Source organism: Herpailurus yagouaroundi, unplaced genomic scaffold (genome assembly GCF_014898765.1).
Source record: "Herpailurus yagouaroundi ecotype Mexico unplaced genomic scaffold, PumYag 67555, whole genome shotgun sequence".
Classification (NCBI taxonomy): Eukaryota; Metazoa; Chordata; class Mammalia; order Carnivora; family Felidae; genus Herpailurus; species Herpailurus yagouaroundi.
In genome coordinates this window covers 3,276,646-3,293,633 of record NW_024420361.1, presented here as the reverse complement: position 1 = coordinate 3,293,633, position 16,988 = coordinate 3,276,646, and the positions used below count along the sequence as shown (strand labels likewise).

General features: G+C 36.8%; 1 protein-coding gene across 4 annotated transcripts in view; it reads right to left on the bottom strand.

Annotated features, from left to right (window-relative positions):
• The window catches only part of CHM (CHM Rab escort protein), a 252,612-nt gene extending 235,959 nt beyond the window's left edge, over window positions 1–16,653 (bottom strand). For all 4 annotated transcript variants that reach the window (XM_040467662.1, XM_040467664.1, XM_040467663.1 and 1 more), the window contains exon 1: window positions 16,574–16,653. In XM_040467662.1, the coding sequence (XP_040323596.1) occupies window positions 16,574–16,622 (49 nt within the window). In that variant the 5' untranslated portion in view covers window positions 16,623–16,653. The remainder of the gene's footprint in view (window positions 1–16,573) is intronic.
• Between the last annotated feature and the right edge of the window lie 335 nt (window positions 16,654–16,988).

Here is a 16,988-nt window from a genome sequence, read left to right as displayed (position 1 = left end):
CACACAATATAAAATTAATGTACAGAAATCTGTTGCATTTCTATACATCAATAATCTAGAAAGAGAAATTAATAATTCCATTTCCAATTACACCAAAATAAAAAAGACACCTAGAAATAAACTTAACCACAGAGGTGAAAGACCTGTACTCTGAAAACTATAAAACATTGACGAAAGAAATTCAATATGACACAGAGAAATGGAAAGACATTCCATGCTCATGGACTAAAAGAAATATCGTTTAAATGTCTATAATACCCAAAGCAATCTACACGTTTAATGCAACCCTTGCCAAAATACCACCAAAATTTTTCACAGAACCAGAACAATCCTAAAATTTGTGTGAAACCACAAAAGACCCCGAATAACCAAAGCAACCTGGAAAAAGAAAAGCAAAGCTGAGTCATCAAATTCCAGGCTTCAAATTATATTACAAATTTATAGTAATCAAAACAGTATAGTACTAGCACAAAAATAGACACATAGATCAATGGAATAGAATAGAAAAACCATGGGGCACCTGGGTGGCTCAGTCAATTAAGTGTCCAACTTCAGCTCAGGTCATAATCTCACAGTTCATGAGTTAAAGCCCCGCATTCAACTCTGTGCTGACAGCTCAGAGTCTGGAGCCTGCTTCAGATTCTGTATCTCCCTCTCTCTCTGCCCTTCCCCCACTCTTGCTCTGTCTCTGTCTCTCTCTCAAAAATAACCATTAAAAAAAATCAAAAAAAAAAAAAAATAGAAAACCCAGAAAGGAACCCATAAACCTATGGTTAACTAATATTTGACAAAGCAGGAAAGACTATCCAATGGGAAAAAGACAGCATCTTCAACAAATGGTGTTGGGAAAACTGGACAGCAACATGCAAAATAATCAAACTGGACCACTTTCTTAAACTATACACAAAAGTAAATTCAGAATGGATCAAAGACCTAAATGTAAGACCTGAAACCACAAAAATCTGAGAGTAGAACACAGGTAGTAACCTCTTTGACACCAGCAATAGCAAGTTTTTTTCTGGATATGTCTCCTGAGGCATGGGAAACAAAACCAAAAATTAGCTTTTGGAACTACATCAAAATAAAAAGCTTCTGCACAGTGAAGGAAAACAATCAACAAAACCAAAAGGCAACCTACAGAATGGGAGAAGATATTTGCAAATAATATATCTGATAAAGGGTTAGTATCCAAAATCTATAAAGAATTTATAAAACTCAACACCTGGAAAACAAATAATCTAATTAGAAAATGGCCGGAAGACATAAACAGTCATTTCTCTAAAGAACATATCCAGATGGCCAACAGACACATGAAAAGCTGCTTACCGCCACTAATAAGTGGAAAATGCAAATCAAAACCACAATGTGGTATCACTTCACACTTGACAGAATGGCTAAAATCAACAACACAAGAAACAACAGGTGTTGGTAAGGATGTAGAGAAAGGGAAACCTTCCTGCACTGTTGGTGGGAATGCAAACTGGTGCAGCCACTGTGGAATACAACATGGAGGTTCCTCAAGAAGTTAAAAATAGAACTAAAATGGGGCCACTGGGTGGCTCAATTAAGCGCCCAACTCTTTATTTTGGCTCAGGTCATAGATCTCACAGTTTATGGGATCGAGCCCCATGTCGGGCTCTGCGCTGGCACCGTGGAGCCTTCTTGGGACTCTCTCTCCCTCTCTCTATGCCCCTCCACCCCACTCACTCGCTCTCGCTCTCTCTCAAGTAAAAAATAAATAAATAAATAAATAAACTTAAAAAAAATACAACTACCCTATGATCCATCATTCTACTAGTATTTATCAAAAAAATACAAAAACACTAATTCAAAGGGATACATGTACCCCTCTGTTTATTGCAGTATTATTTACAATAGCCAAGTTATGGAAGCGTCCCAAGTGTCCATCAACTGATAAATGGATAAAAAATATGTAGTATATATATACAATGGAATATTGCTTAGTCATAAATAAGAATGAAACTTTGCCATTTGCAAGTATGTGGATAGAGCTAGGAAGTATAATGTAAGGCAGATAACTCAGAGAAAGAGAAATACCATATTATTTCACTCATTTGTGAAATTAAAAAACAAACAATACAAATGAGCAAAAGGAAATACATAGAAAGAAACCAAGAAACAGACTCCTAACTATAGAGAACAAAGAGATGGTTACCAAAGGGGTGGTGGTTGAGGGATGGGTTAAATAGGTGATGGAGATTGAGGAATGCACTTGTAGTGATGAGCACTGGGTGATGTATGGAGTTGTTGAACCTGAAACTAATATAACCATGTATGTTAACTAACTGGAATTAAAATAAAAACTTAAAACTTTTAGTTTAAAAATAATAAGAGTAACAAAATGCCTAAAAAGCAGCATGACAGCTACATTTCTTTTTCATTTTCTCTTACATTGCAAATATGATACAGCACTAAAGAAAATATTTTAATCATACATAACCTGACCTCTAACAATTTTTCATTTTTCCCTTACTTTTCAGTCTTTGTCCACATGTATATATAGGGCCGAAATTGAAACACAGAGGGGTTAAGTAATTTGTCCAAAGTCGTATACCCAAAAAATGTCAAGTTAATATTGGAACCTAGCCATGCTGCCTCGAGTCTGTACTCTTTTTTTAAGTTTATTTATTTATTTTGAGAGACAGAGAGAGAGAGAGAGAGAGTGAGAGTGGGGGAGGGGCAGAAAGAGAAAGGGAGAGAGAGAATCCCAAGCAGGTTCCATGCTGTCAGCACAGAGCCTGATGTGGGGCTCAGACTCACCAACTGTGAGATCATAACCTGAGCCAAAATCAAGATTCTGATGCTTAACCGACTGAGCCACCCAGGCACCCCTCAAGTCTGTACACATTTTTTAAAACTTTTTTTAATGTTTGTTTATTTTTGAGAGAGACCGAGTGTGAGTGGGGGAGGGGCAGCGTGAGAGGGAGACATAGAATCCAAAGCAGGCTCCAGGCTCTGAGCTGTCAGCAGAGCCCAACGCGGGGCTCTAAGTCATGAACCGTGAGATCATGACCTGAACTGAAGTCGGATGCTTAACCAACTGAGCAACCCAGGCATCCCGAGTCTATACCCTTAAGTAGTATATGACATCTAAATCTCTTTGCCCATCCCCGCCAGGCAAGCTTACAATTAATTCAATTTCCTGAATGACTTGATTTTCAGAAATGAGTAGTCTAACCGGCAGACACCAATAATGCTAGAAAGGTGTGTTTCCTTTTATGAATTATTAAATTGGCATTCAGTGGCAGCTACTCAGTGTAGAAGAAATCAAAGAACTAAGAATCAAAGATAAAAACTTTTGCAAGGCCTAATGAAAACACTTATTTATATAAAACTTACTGATGGTAAAATAATTATGTGAATAGTTGGTATCAAATCAAATATTTGTACAGTGCTAAATTACCAATACACAGATTATTTTCAATACACAGTGAAAAACATACCCATACAAATCAAAGAATCAGATTGTCATCATCCTAATCCAGGGTTAATCTTAGCAACACTCATGGTGGATCAACCAGATATGATGTGTGTTCTGGTATGATCCAACATAATATCCAATCACTAAGAATAAATTCTAGCCAAAAATGTTAACCTGAATCCATCAAGCCTTTAGGTATAATTCTCAGTTTACAGGAAAAACATAGGCTAGAGGAATAAGGTAACTGATACCACAAGGAAGAAAGCAGCCAAATCCAAAAGGCAGAACATTCTGTACAATCACTGGCCCAGTCTCAACATTCCAGTCATCGTTAAAAATTAAAAAAAGGAACAACAACAACAACTATGCTAGGATAAAACAGACTTACAGGACACTAAAAACCAGAAGCAAAGTATAATACTGAATTGGACACATATTTATAAAGATCAACTATGAAGGGTATTTGGGGATGGATGTTTGCAGAAAGTTAAATATAGTCTGTGTACTGTAGATAAAAATGTACTATAATGGATAGAAACGTGAGGATTATTGACTGAAAAAGTTGCAGAATGATATGTACAGATGATCTTATTTTATCATGGATATATTTTTAACATTACATATTTCCTGGGTTGGGGGAGGCTTGAAAAACTGTAAACCAAAGGGCAAATATATAATTACTTTGGGAAATAGGCATAACCTACTGAAGTTGGAAGATCTGTAAACCTAGTACTACACAGTAGTAGTCAGCATGTGTGTATGTATGTGTGTGTGGTGTGTGTATGCGAGTACATGTGAGTGGGGGGGGATTACATCTGCATGCATCTGTACAGATGACTCTCACAAGCATAACACTGGTCAATAAAAGCAACTCACAAAAAGAATACATACAATAGAATTCCAAAAGTTAGACAAGGGTCAAAAACAGGTAAGGCAATATATTTCTTAGAGATACATACCCATGTAATAAAAACACCTTAAAAAATACAAGGGAACAATACAACTTATCATAATGGTTACATCTGTGGGAAAGGAAGAGAATATAAATTATGGTGGTACACACAGGGAGCTTCTAAAGTCTGGTAATGTTCTGGTTATAGTCTTTTTACTTGGGTCATACATACGCACCATTCATTTTATTATTGTTCACTGAAATAAATATACACACACATACACACATATTTCACTTGTATGTATGATGTTTTATAATAAAAATGAAAGCTGTGTACCAGATCTTGGGCCACATTGTAAGACTGCCCATTCCACCAGTTAGCTGGCCTCCTGGGAGATTTCAGAGCTCTTTAATATAGAATTTTTATATTATTTTCAAATTTCACTATGATAAGCAGCTTTAAAATAGATGTCACTTTGGTAGCTTTTAACTCTACTGAATGATTTTCTCAAATTCTCAGATCTGGAGTTACTGAGTCTAAGGGAATAAACACACTTACAATTCTCAGTACAAACTGTCAAATTACTTTTCCCAAATATTGTCCCAATTTATAATATCATCATATTAATTGAATACAACTTCACTGACAACTCATTGTTACTTTTAATTTAGTGTTTTTAATTTTTAAATTATTTTGAATTCAACTATTAGGAAACAATATTTTCCCAGCAGTTTGCTGACTATTTCTATCTTCTCTTTATATTTTCTGCCCATTTGTCTAAAGAGATCTTGATATTTTTCATATAAACTTGAAGGTACTCATTATCTGTAATTAGTCCTGTTAGGAGTTGCAAATATTCCTATTCTGTTTTTTTTCTTTGGTTTTCTATTTTTCAAAGTAGATCCTATAATTTTCAATATATTAAATATTATCTTTTGTTTTTTCAGATTTCAAAGAGGAAAAGTTATCCTTTCCCTACAGATCAGATGACTCAATCTATTCCTACTTTATAGTTCCCACTTTGAAAGAGACTATATGCTGAAAGAAACACTCAGATTATTGTCAGAAAACCCCAAAATTGATCATATGGTAAAAAAAAAAAAAATTAAGTTTACTTATTTAAGAGACAGAGTGAGTGAGCGAGTGAACACATGCACAAGAGCAGGGGAGGGGCTAAGAAAGAGGGAGAGAGAATCCCAAGCAGGATCTGTGCTGGAAGAGCACAACACAGAGCTGATCTCACAAACCGCGAGATCATGACCTGAGCTGACTGAACTGAAAGCAATAGTCAGAAGCTTAACTGACTGAGTCACCCAGGCGTGCCACTCCCCCACAAAAAAAAAAGAAAATTGTAATTTCAGTTCAATGCTGTAAGAACAGATAATTAGATCAATGGTGTTAGAATAACTGGCTGGTGATTTAGAGGGGGGAAAAACACTCGTACTCTACAACAAAGTAAATTTCAAGTGAATTTAAATTTAAATGTAAAAAATAAAATATCGAAAAATAAACTGAGTTAATATTTACTTAATCTTGGAGGGGAAGGCTTTTTATGCATATCTCCAAAGGCAGTTAACAAAAGTAACACAAGTTATATGTAAAACTAGTGAAATCTGAATGAGGTCATTGGGTAAGGTCAATTTCCTGGTTGTGAAATCTGAATAAGGTCAGTGGGTAAGGTCAATTTCCTGTTTATGATTTATCCAAAATTTTACTTGCCACATACATACTGTGAAGTATATGCAGGATCTTCTCATTAATAAAGTGAGAACTTACCACTGCATGTGAGTCTATAATTATCTCTAAATAAAAACTTGTAACAAGAACACTGGGAAGGCCATTTGGTTGACATGGAATGATGTTCAAGACATACTGTGAGGTGAAAAATAGCTTTCAAAACAGTGTCTGATACACTTTTATAAACACAGGAAAATATACATACATCTATACACACAAACCGAGAAAACGTTTGGAAGTAAATATATAAAAGTGCTATTATTATGTTAATAACACAGTCCTTGGAGGAAAAAGATATTACCATATTCATTCTGCCAATTAAGATGCATCCATTGTAAATTCTGACAAACACTGAAAATTGTAGGAACCAAAAGAATAGTCAACCAAAAAAAGATAAGCTTCAAAAATAGGACAATGAGTCCAATACTTGATCTTGAAAATTTAATTTGCAAGTGAAGAAAACTAAAAAAGAAAGACATAAAATGGCAAGCTCCAGCACAGGCACAAGCAGCCTATATGTCATTTTTAACAATGATTTTATTTCAGTAGTTAATTATGTATCTTGAAATCAATGAAAACAGATTATTGCTTGAAATTTGACTGTATTCTCAGATCCCATTTTTTTTTTTTACCATTACTTTAGTGGCTGTGATTTTTTTCCCTCAGTTTTAAGGAATAATACAACCATGTCATGCAATTCACCTTCATAAAAATGTTGGCAGGCCGATAGAGATTTCATGATGCTGTCAATGATGAGTTAATACCACAAGACTTTGTTGGCATCAGGATTTTAATGTCAACAATGGTGACTCCTAGAAAATGAAGCAACTGCCACCCACAAAGCTAGGGCATACTAATATAACATTTATAATATTATTTGCAAATGACATATCAGATAAAGGGTTACTATCCAAAATCTATAAAGAAGTGATCAAACTCAACACCCAAAAAACAATCCAGTGAAGAAATGGGCAAAAGACATGAATAGACACTTCTCCAAAGAAGACATCCAGATGGACAACTGACACATGAAAAAATGCTCAACATCACTCATCATCAGGGAAATACAAATCAAAACCACGGGGTACCACCTCACACCTGTCAGAATGGCTAACATTAACAACTCAGGCAACAGATGTTGGCAAGGATGTGGAGAAAGAGGATCTCTTTTGGATTGTTGGTGGGAATGCAAGCTGGTGCAGCCAATCTGGAAAACAGTATGGAGGTTCCTAAAAAATTAAAAATACAACTACCCTATGACCCAGCAATTGCACTACTAGGTATTTATCCAAGGGATACAGGTGTGCTGTTTCAAAAGGGCACGTGCACCCCCATGTTTAAAGCAGCACTATCAACAACAGCTAACGTATGGAAAGAGCCCAAGTGTCCATCGATGGATGAATGGATAAAGATGTGGTATATATACAATGGAGTATTACTCGGCAATCAAAAAGAATGAAATCTTGCCATTTGCAACTACATGGATAGAACTGGAGGGGATTATGCTAAGTGAAATTAGTCAGTCAGAGAGACAAAAATCTTATGACTTCACTCATATGAGGACTTTAAGAGACCAAACAGATAAACATAAGGGAAGGGAAACAAAAATAATATAAAAACAGGGAGGGGGACAAAACATAAGAGACTCTTCAATATGGAGAACAAACAGAGGATTACTGGAGGGGTTGTTGGGGGGGGAGGGGAATGGGCTAAATGGGTAAGAGGCATTAAGGAATCTACTCCTGAAATCACTGTTGCACTATATGCTAACTAACTTGGATGTAAATTAACAAAATAAATAAAATACTAAAAAAATATATATTGGTAGTATAAGGTATTTTTCTACTTGGAAGAATTCTACAAGCTCAATGTAATAAGAGTTTTAGCTACAGTAACTCCAGTCTTAATAGTTTGACCTAGGTTAAACTTAACTAAGACTTAGGTTACATATTTGTAAAATGGAGATTAACTGTATTCACTACAGACAGGGTTATTGTGAGAATCAGAGGAAATGATGCGTTTTAAGATGGGGCGCCCTGGGTGGTTCAGTCAGTTAAGCATCGGACTTCAGCTCAGGTCATGATCTCATGGTTCATGGGTTCAAGCCCCACATCAGGCTCTGTGCTGACAGCTCAGAGCCTGGAGCCTGCTTCAGATTCTGTGTCCTCCTCTCTCTTTGCCCCTCCCCCACTTATGACAGCATGCATCCTATTTCTCTCAAAAATAAACATTAAAAAAATTTTTTTAAAAGAGCTTAGAACAGTACTTGCATATGTTTCATATATTTGTTTAACAGTATGTTGTATGTGCTGAAATTCTCTGTCATCTATTTGGCTTATATACCTCATGCCAAAGTAATACAGTTCATAGAAAAATAAGGGTTAGAACTCACAATTCAGTAAGTCATGGGAATGAAAGGCAGAGAGCATAAGGAACACAATCGATGATACTGTAATAGCAATGCAATGAGACAGATGGTAACTACACTTATGGTGAACATAGTGTAATATATAAACTTGTCAAATCACTAAATTGTAAATCTGAAACTAATGTAATTGTGTCGACTATACTCAAATAAATTTTTTTATTTAAAAAAGAACTCACAACTCAGCATCTTCCTAATATGCCCTATATCTGTAAATAAAGCCCTATTTCTCTATACTTTAGCTTGTGTAAACTTTTCTATAATAATTATTTTAAACTCATATATAGAAAAGTAGTTTGTGCACCTGGGTGGCTCAGTTGGTTGAGCATCTGACCCTTGATTTTGGCTTGGGATATAATCCCAGGGTTCCGAGATCGAGCCCCACTCTGGCTCTGTGCTAAGTGTGGAGCCTGCTTGGTGTTCTATCTCTCCCTTTGTCCCCCTCCCCCGCTTGCACTCAAAAAAAAAAAAAAAAAGGAAGACAAAAGAAAAAAAGAAAGTAGTTTTAACAAATGTGCAAATGTGGATCACAGATATATGATCCAAACATTTCAAAGCAATATAAATGATTAAAACTCCATTAACCAATAGCCATTGTAACTCAATGTGAACACTAGGCTGGAAAAAAAGATATGTTAGAACATTACATAGGGAAAAAAGTAGATGTTGGTACTATTCTAAAAGTGATATAAACCAAATTGGTCAAGTAGTATGACTTAAATTCTTGGTAAAATCCAATGAGATGAAATACCCTAATAAGTATTAATAACACTAATGCTAATAATACTTGCATACTGGCCAAGCTGTCCTTGATCTCTTATTGGCAAACTATTTTTTAAATAGCCTCAATATGGGGCGCCTGGGTGGCGCAGTCGGTTAAGCGTCCGACTTCAGCCAGGTCACGATCTCGCGGTCCGTGAGTTCGAGCCCCGCGTCGGGCTCTGGGCTGATGGCTCAGAGCCTGGAGCCTGTTTCCGATTCTGTGTCTCCCTCTCTCTCTGCCCCTCGCCCGTTCATGCTCTGTCTCTCTCTGTCCCAAAAATAAATAAACGTTGAAAAAAAAATTTTTTTTAAATAAATAAAAAAAAATAAATAGCCTCAATATGATAATATGATGGCTCTCATAATCCTGCTTTGGAAAATCACTGTGTGATAAGTTATCATCTCTTTTTACACTGCCCTTTAATAAAATTATTAGAAAAGCAAAAACACAGTAAGTCAATGTTTCAAAGTATGCCTATTATTTTGGCCATGACTAAATAACCCCAAAATGTTTCCAATCTCTCTAGCATATTACACACACACACACACACACACAGTGTTTTAATATATATGTTAATAAAAACTGATAGTGACTTTCGGTTGATTTTACTTTTAAAACCATTCATATACATAGCACGCACAACCTAACATTTTAGTTAAAAGACTCTGCATTGAAACTGAATAGCAGGTGATTTAGCATGAGTAACAGGTCAATTATACAGAATTATAATTGTTTCTGTGCATTGGGATTTTATGTTAAACATGGGAATGTGATGGTGAGCAGCCATATTTGATTTTAATTGCTGCAGCTTGAGTTCTCTAAAACATCAGGAGAACACTAGAGAAAATGACATGAGGCAAAGGAGATGAAAATGATGCTGCAGAGAGAACTCTGGTAACAAATGCAGCTCTCTCTGAGGAATTGGCTATGATTTACAGGGAAAGATAAGCCTCTTCCAAAGAGTCTCCTCCAGCATTAGACAACTCCCTTTACTTTCCTCAGTACTGAAAGCAGAAAAGACATACTTTTCCATCAATAAATGCCTGAAGAATTGCAAACCATTTTTCAGAACAGCAAAATCTTTAGGCTTTCTTTAGCTCCTTCAACATTCTTACACTGACAAAGAAGCATTTCATACTATGCCCCAAAGAAGATAAATCTGTTCAAAATCTTTAAACAAAACAGGGGTGCCTGGGTGGCTCAGCTGGCTAAGTGTCTGGCTCTTGATTTCAGCTCAGGTCAGTAGTCTTATGGTTCGTAGGATCAAGCCCTGCATTGGGCTGACTGGCAGTGTGGAGCTGGCTTGGGATTCTCTCTGCCCCTCCCTGTGTACTCTCTCTCTCTTTCTCTCTTAAAATTAATAAATTAATTTAAAAAAAAACTTTAGACAAAATAAAATGACAAATAAAGCTGATAAATGAAAAAGAATAAAATAGAAATATAGAAAACCTGTAAACCCAGATAAGAAATCTGTTAGAAACAGTAGTAACAGATACACAATGAAAGGTCTTTCAACCAATAAGCCAATGGGGAAGAGGACAATGACTCAGACACCTGAATCTTTCTTCTGCTTTCCATGAAGAGCCCTGCCTGAAAGCATTCAGGCAGCAATAGTGATGATAAAAGCACCTTGGGATAGAATTATGGGCCATAAAAATCAACTACATTTTCTGAGTATTTACTAAGCATTTTATAGGAATTATTTCATCGAATCCTTAACAGAGCTCTGTGAAGTTTGTTCTCATGTAGAGATAAGAATATTGAAACTTAGGCTTTAAGGAACATGTATGAGGTAGCACAAGAGGCACAGCTGATTCAAACCCAGTCTGTCTCACTTCAGTACTACATTGTCAATTACATTGCTCAAATGAGACACATACATGTCAAAGTCAATAAAATATAAGGATGGGATAGCATTTGTAAAACTAAAGGACTTTTGAAATACAATTACCATTACTATTCATTGTTACTCAGTTAATATCCTCTAGACTTTAAGACTTTTTGCTCCTGACCACGCCCCAAAAATGTGTATATAGTATATATGCTTGAATTTTATAGTGATTTATTATACATATATGAAATATTTGTTTCATAAAACTATACTCATCCTTACTACATGTAACACATTCTAATATATTCTATTCTTTTCTCTTAATGCTGGAATTAATTTCATGACCCACAAATAGGTGGCATCTTGCAATTACCAAAATAAATAAACAAAAACAAACTCAGCTCTGGACCATAAGTGCATGTATGTTTGGAAATACAAAGAGAAGTATGAACATCCTGTCATGTTAGAACTTCATACAGCCATCCTGAGAGAAGATTAAATAAAATATGTATGTGGGAAATCACTTAGCACAGAGTCTGGTACAAAGGCATATTTGGTAAATATGTTTCCATGAAACCTCTTGCAGCACTACTATCCCCAAACATTTAGAGAAGTGAAGCTACACCACCACCATCATAAGCATTATAGTCACTGAGCTGCCAGCCAAGGTTGACTTTTTGATTCTTAACCAACATCAAAGAATGGAAGTGTGCTACCTACATGCCCTTCCTGATAAGAGCAACTTCTTGTTTCCAAAAAAATTTTTATGAGCCATTTTGATACAAAAATTTTTAAAGTATATTAAACACTGACTTGACTTCTTGAAAGGACTAGACAGAATTTAGCCTTTTCAAGGACACAGGGTCACACTTCTGCATGCACAATGGTGCAGAACACTCAACTTTACAACTAGTAGATAGGTCACCTAATTCAAATCTCCCACTTTACAGATGAACAAACTGGTATCCCAAGAGGAGATGCAATTTGTCCAAAGTCACCCAATAGAAAGGTCAAGTGATTCCCATCACACCATGCTGCCACATCTATTATTGTACTATGTCGAGCACTATCTAGCAAGGTAGTCACAATATAAGAACAATACTTTTGTAATTTCTCTTATATTTGTTATTTTGGTTATCTCATTTCTTTCCCCATAATCTTTAGCAATAAAACTATTAAGTCAAAAAAGATCTAGAGGCACCTAGGTGGCTCAGCTGGTTAAGCGTCCGACTTCAGCTCAGGTCATGATCTCATGGTTCGTGGGTTTGACCCAATTCAGGCTCTGTGATGACAGCTCAGAGCCTGGAGCCTGCTTTGGATTCTATGTCCCCCTCTCTCTCTCTGCCTCTCTCTCAAAAATAAACTTTAAAACAAAAAAGGATCTATGTTAGGGCACCTGGGTGGCTCAGTCAGTTAAGCGTCCAACTCTCGCTCAGGTCATGATCTCCTGGTTTGTGAGTTTGAGTCCCACATAGGGCTCTCTGCTGTCAAAGCAGGACCTGCTTCGGATCCTCTGTCTCCCTCTCTTTCTGCCCCACCTTGGCCTGCACGAGTGTGTTCTCTCTCTCTCTCTCGCTCTCTCTCTCTCTCTCTCTCAAAAATAAAAATTAAAATAAAAGGGATCTATGTGTTTATCCTCTGCAGGAAAAATTTTAAGCTAGCCCGTCTTAGGGAAAGCACTCCCAAAATATAATGTCTGTGGTGTACTTCAGAAAGAAAAGGGATGCAGACTGAATCACTATGTGGTCTTCAGAAAGCAAAAAGGATGCAATGAAAAGCCCACATTGGTTTAAGAACAAACAGTTCTGTGGATGTGACTGTCAGAACCCTCAACCAGTCTCTGAAAATAGGCAATATCGTAAACTTCACAAGGGCAGAGACTAAGTTCTCAGTAAATGTGAATTGAATACTCTGAAAAATGAGTGTTTGTCACTACATAAACTGGTCCCAGGCCATTGCACTGTTGGATGTAGGCTTGCACTTTAGGTGTCTGTCTCTTCCCTTTCCTATTAAGACATGAACTGTCACTTATGTCTAATGACACCACCCAAATACAGCTTTTGTAGAAGTTGATAACACTGTATCTTCTAAATAGGATGTTTCTAATATGCTCTGAGAACACTAGAATTATTTCTAAAATTAGAATAAATATGCTCTAATTAAGGGCCTGAAGGATTCCACTATGTAAGAAGCACGTCAATATTACCACAGCTCTCCTAACTTCCATTTTGCCGGCTCTTCTGTTGAATTGTTGGCTCTGAAGCAGACTGCAGTACAGAGGTTGCCTGATGTCACCTCCATTGAGGTGTTATGTTACTGGGACTATTTTTAACCTGAAACCAAGGATACTTCTCTGTAACCTACAAAATTATCATTCCAATGTCTTTTTAAATGGCAAAATGCCTTGAAAATGACGACTGTGTACCCCAACTGAAAGCCACTTTCTAGACACATCATTTATTTCCAGTTTTGTCCTCTCCTTTGAGACTCCAGTCAGCCTTCCTTCCTTTTTTCCTTTTTCTACTTTATTTTTCACAGTTCAAACACTTTATTTTATTCATCTGCCTTTGGGTGTCTGAGAGATATTTCCTGTATTTTGTAATCAAAAGGATATGGACATAACTAAGAAAATACATACAAAACTTTATCTTCCCATAATCTCTTCAAAACATGATCTTAAGGGAAATCTTATGATATGTAAAGTAAAAAACAAAAAACAGAAAAACACTAATCAAAGACAAAGGGATTTAAGTATTATCCACATGATTTTACTTGAAGCAATGGTCTCTTGATGACATAAACTAGAACTAAATTTACTAAAATAAAAATTACATTTCATAGCCTACTTCTTCATGTTTGTGATACATGCATGATTAACTCTGTTTTCAGTAAAACTGAATCTAAGAAACGCTGCTTTTTCTAAGAGTTACTCAAGCTAGTATTTAGTAATGCAAACATTTTTAAGGCTACTTTCAGCAAACTATTTCAAAAAAGAAATATTCCAAACACATTAAAAATAATTCCAATTAAAGATGAACATAAAGGAAGGGAAGCAAAAATAAGATAAAAACAGAGAGGGACACAAACCTTAAGAGACTCTTAAATACAGAGAACTGAGGGTTGCTGAATGGGTGTTGGGTGGGGGATGGGCTAAATGGGTGATGGGCATTAAGAAGGGCACTTGTTGGGATGAGCACTGGGTGTTGTACCTAGTGAGGAATCACTAAATTATATTCCTGAAATCATTATTACACTAGATGTTAACTAAATTGGATTTAAATAAATAAATTAAATAGTTCCGATTAAATAATGATTGGAATTATTGAAGTCATTTGGGAAACAACTTTTAACTAATTTTTCCATCTTGACATGCCTAAAAACAAAGCTTCATAACATGAATTTATGCAATGTGCTTGATAAACTCAGAATATGTTCACCAGTAAGTGATATGAAAAACAACTTTTAAGATTAAATTCAAGTAAGTTTTTCCCATACTTTGAGAAATATTACTCTCACTGGAACAAGTCTAAAATGAATCTTTTTTTAAATACACCAGATGCCACCTAATTCAATTTTCTGGATCACACACAGCATCTTCCTACCTCTACCATAACAGACTCTAACAGAATGAAAATAGTTCATATTATGAACTGAACCAGAAAGCAAACTATTTATTATAAGAATTAGTAGCATTTAATAGGAATTAGCACTCTTATCAATTAAAATTTGAATCCAGATAGGAAAAAAATCTCTTAATGTTTCAAAAAATTTTAAAAACACCCCAACTTTCTAGGTAAAAAAATGGAAGGCAATAATATAGAATCCAAGTATGGTATTAACAACTATTCAAAAATGGATGTTCTTCTCAGTTTCAAAATAGAGTGGAGAGAACAAATGAATAGTCTATAGGCTCCTTCCAGCTCTCATCCAACATTTGTTCACAGCAGCTACAGACAAGTTATCTGCAGCCATGCAGTTTTCAGGATGGGAATAAACATGTCTTTGCTGTCCTGAGAACAATTACCCAAGTGCCACTACAATAAGAATTTTTGATTAGACAACACCTGAAAGGATATCTAGTGTACCCTCTCTGTATTTAAAAACAAGGAAACTGAGGCTCAGAGAGATTAAATGCCCTAGTAATTCAAACAGGTATATTTAAATACCTGCAAGATCTAGTAACTTTTCCCAATTATTAGAGTATATTAGAGTTATATGGGTTAACTCTAAGGGTCTGAACCACTGATTCTCCTTCTGAGATGGAATGGGCCTTTGGAAATTTACCAGCTGTGTGATCTTGAGCACACTGCAACCTTTCTAAGCCCCAGTTTCCTCTTCTGTAAAGTGTAGAGAATACCTACTCTAACGAGGTGGTTGTGAGAATTGCATACGGCTTGTAAAGTGCTTAGCACATCGATTAGCAAATAATAAGCATTCAAAACCGGGTAGCTATAATTTTTACTCGGCCCTGGCAACATGGCTGCCCCTACTGTTTGAGAAAACAGCGAACTCCATTCATTAACACAACGGACAGGTATTCATCCACCAGAGCTTTTCCGGCCTACCACATTCTGCAAACAGCAGAAAACCCCACTCAACAACCTATTTCACCACATTTCAAATCCACCCTTTACACTGTTAAAAAACAAAATACTAACTGCTGCCAAATGTCTTCTACAAGTGGTACGTTGAATTTGTCAACTAGATATTGAAGGGGATTTTCTGGCTCCACCCAAAACATGGAGAATAAATGATGGGAAAACAAGGGGAAGATAAGGTCACACACCTGAAATGGAATTCACAGAAGCTTCTTCTCAGCTCATTTAGTTGTGAGTAGATAGGTGGGTGTCAGAAAGCAAAACGCTACCTTTCAGCATCATAAAGCAGGAATAATGGCTACCTCAACAAAATACAATTCCCCAGGCCTCTCAACATAAAAGAATCCGTTTCCTGGTCCTAGTAATTAATACGCACACGAACAACACCTGAGCATCCTTCTCGAAAAACTGAAGGCTAAGCTGTATCCGAGCTGCAATACACCCTAGGACTACATAAATATATGAAAAACTCCTACTAAAGGGCGAGACAAAATTACGGAGAATATCGCCTTGAAATCAACAAGGTGGGGATCATGTTATGCCAAAAGGCGTCTCCATGGATAAAGTCCCGATCCTCCATTCTCATGACACTGCAAAACCCACCACCCTGTAAGGAAATTACAGGAACCAACCGCAGCAACCAACCTCAGCAATCGGCATCGATCAGATCGACCCCTACTCAAACGGCGCTAAGTACCGTGGGTCCAAGCCCCTCCCTGGAGCTGCTAACTCCCGCGCTGACTCCACACTACCTCACTTCCTTCCAGTCCTCCCTGCTATGCTCAACCCCCGGCATTTCTCACCAACCTTCGCCACTGACAGAAAAGGTAGGAACGAGATAGACTTCCTACACTTTGTTCGGGGAGTACCAGAGCCACACATACCCGTCCCTATTACGATCACGTCAAACTCCGAAGGGAGATTATCCGCCATCTTGAGAGAAAACGTGTCATGTGACTATCGCTTCTGGAAATGAGATCAAGTCAGGCATTGCCCTGGTAGAAGGCGGAAGGGAAAACAGTGCATTCTGGATATTGTAGTTCTTGGGTGGCCGGTCCAGGTAGGCGGCTACAACATTTTATTTGAAATGTTTACGCGAATGTTAAAAGTTCAATTTATTTTCCAGGCAGAGTGCAGTGGCGCATTTAGCCTGGAGGTTTGAGGTAGTAATGAGGTGGAGATTTTCACTCTAGGTAGCTAGGATGAATGTGGGGAAACCTGGGTGTCCCTTGACGATGAAGCAAGAATTGGAATATATGAAGGGTGGAGTGAAATTGAAAGGGGATTGCTCTGTGAACA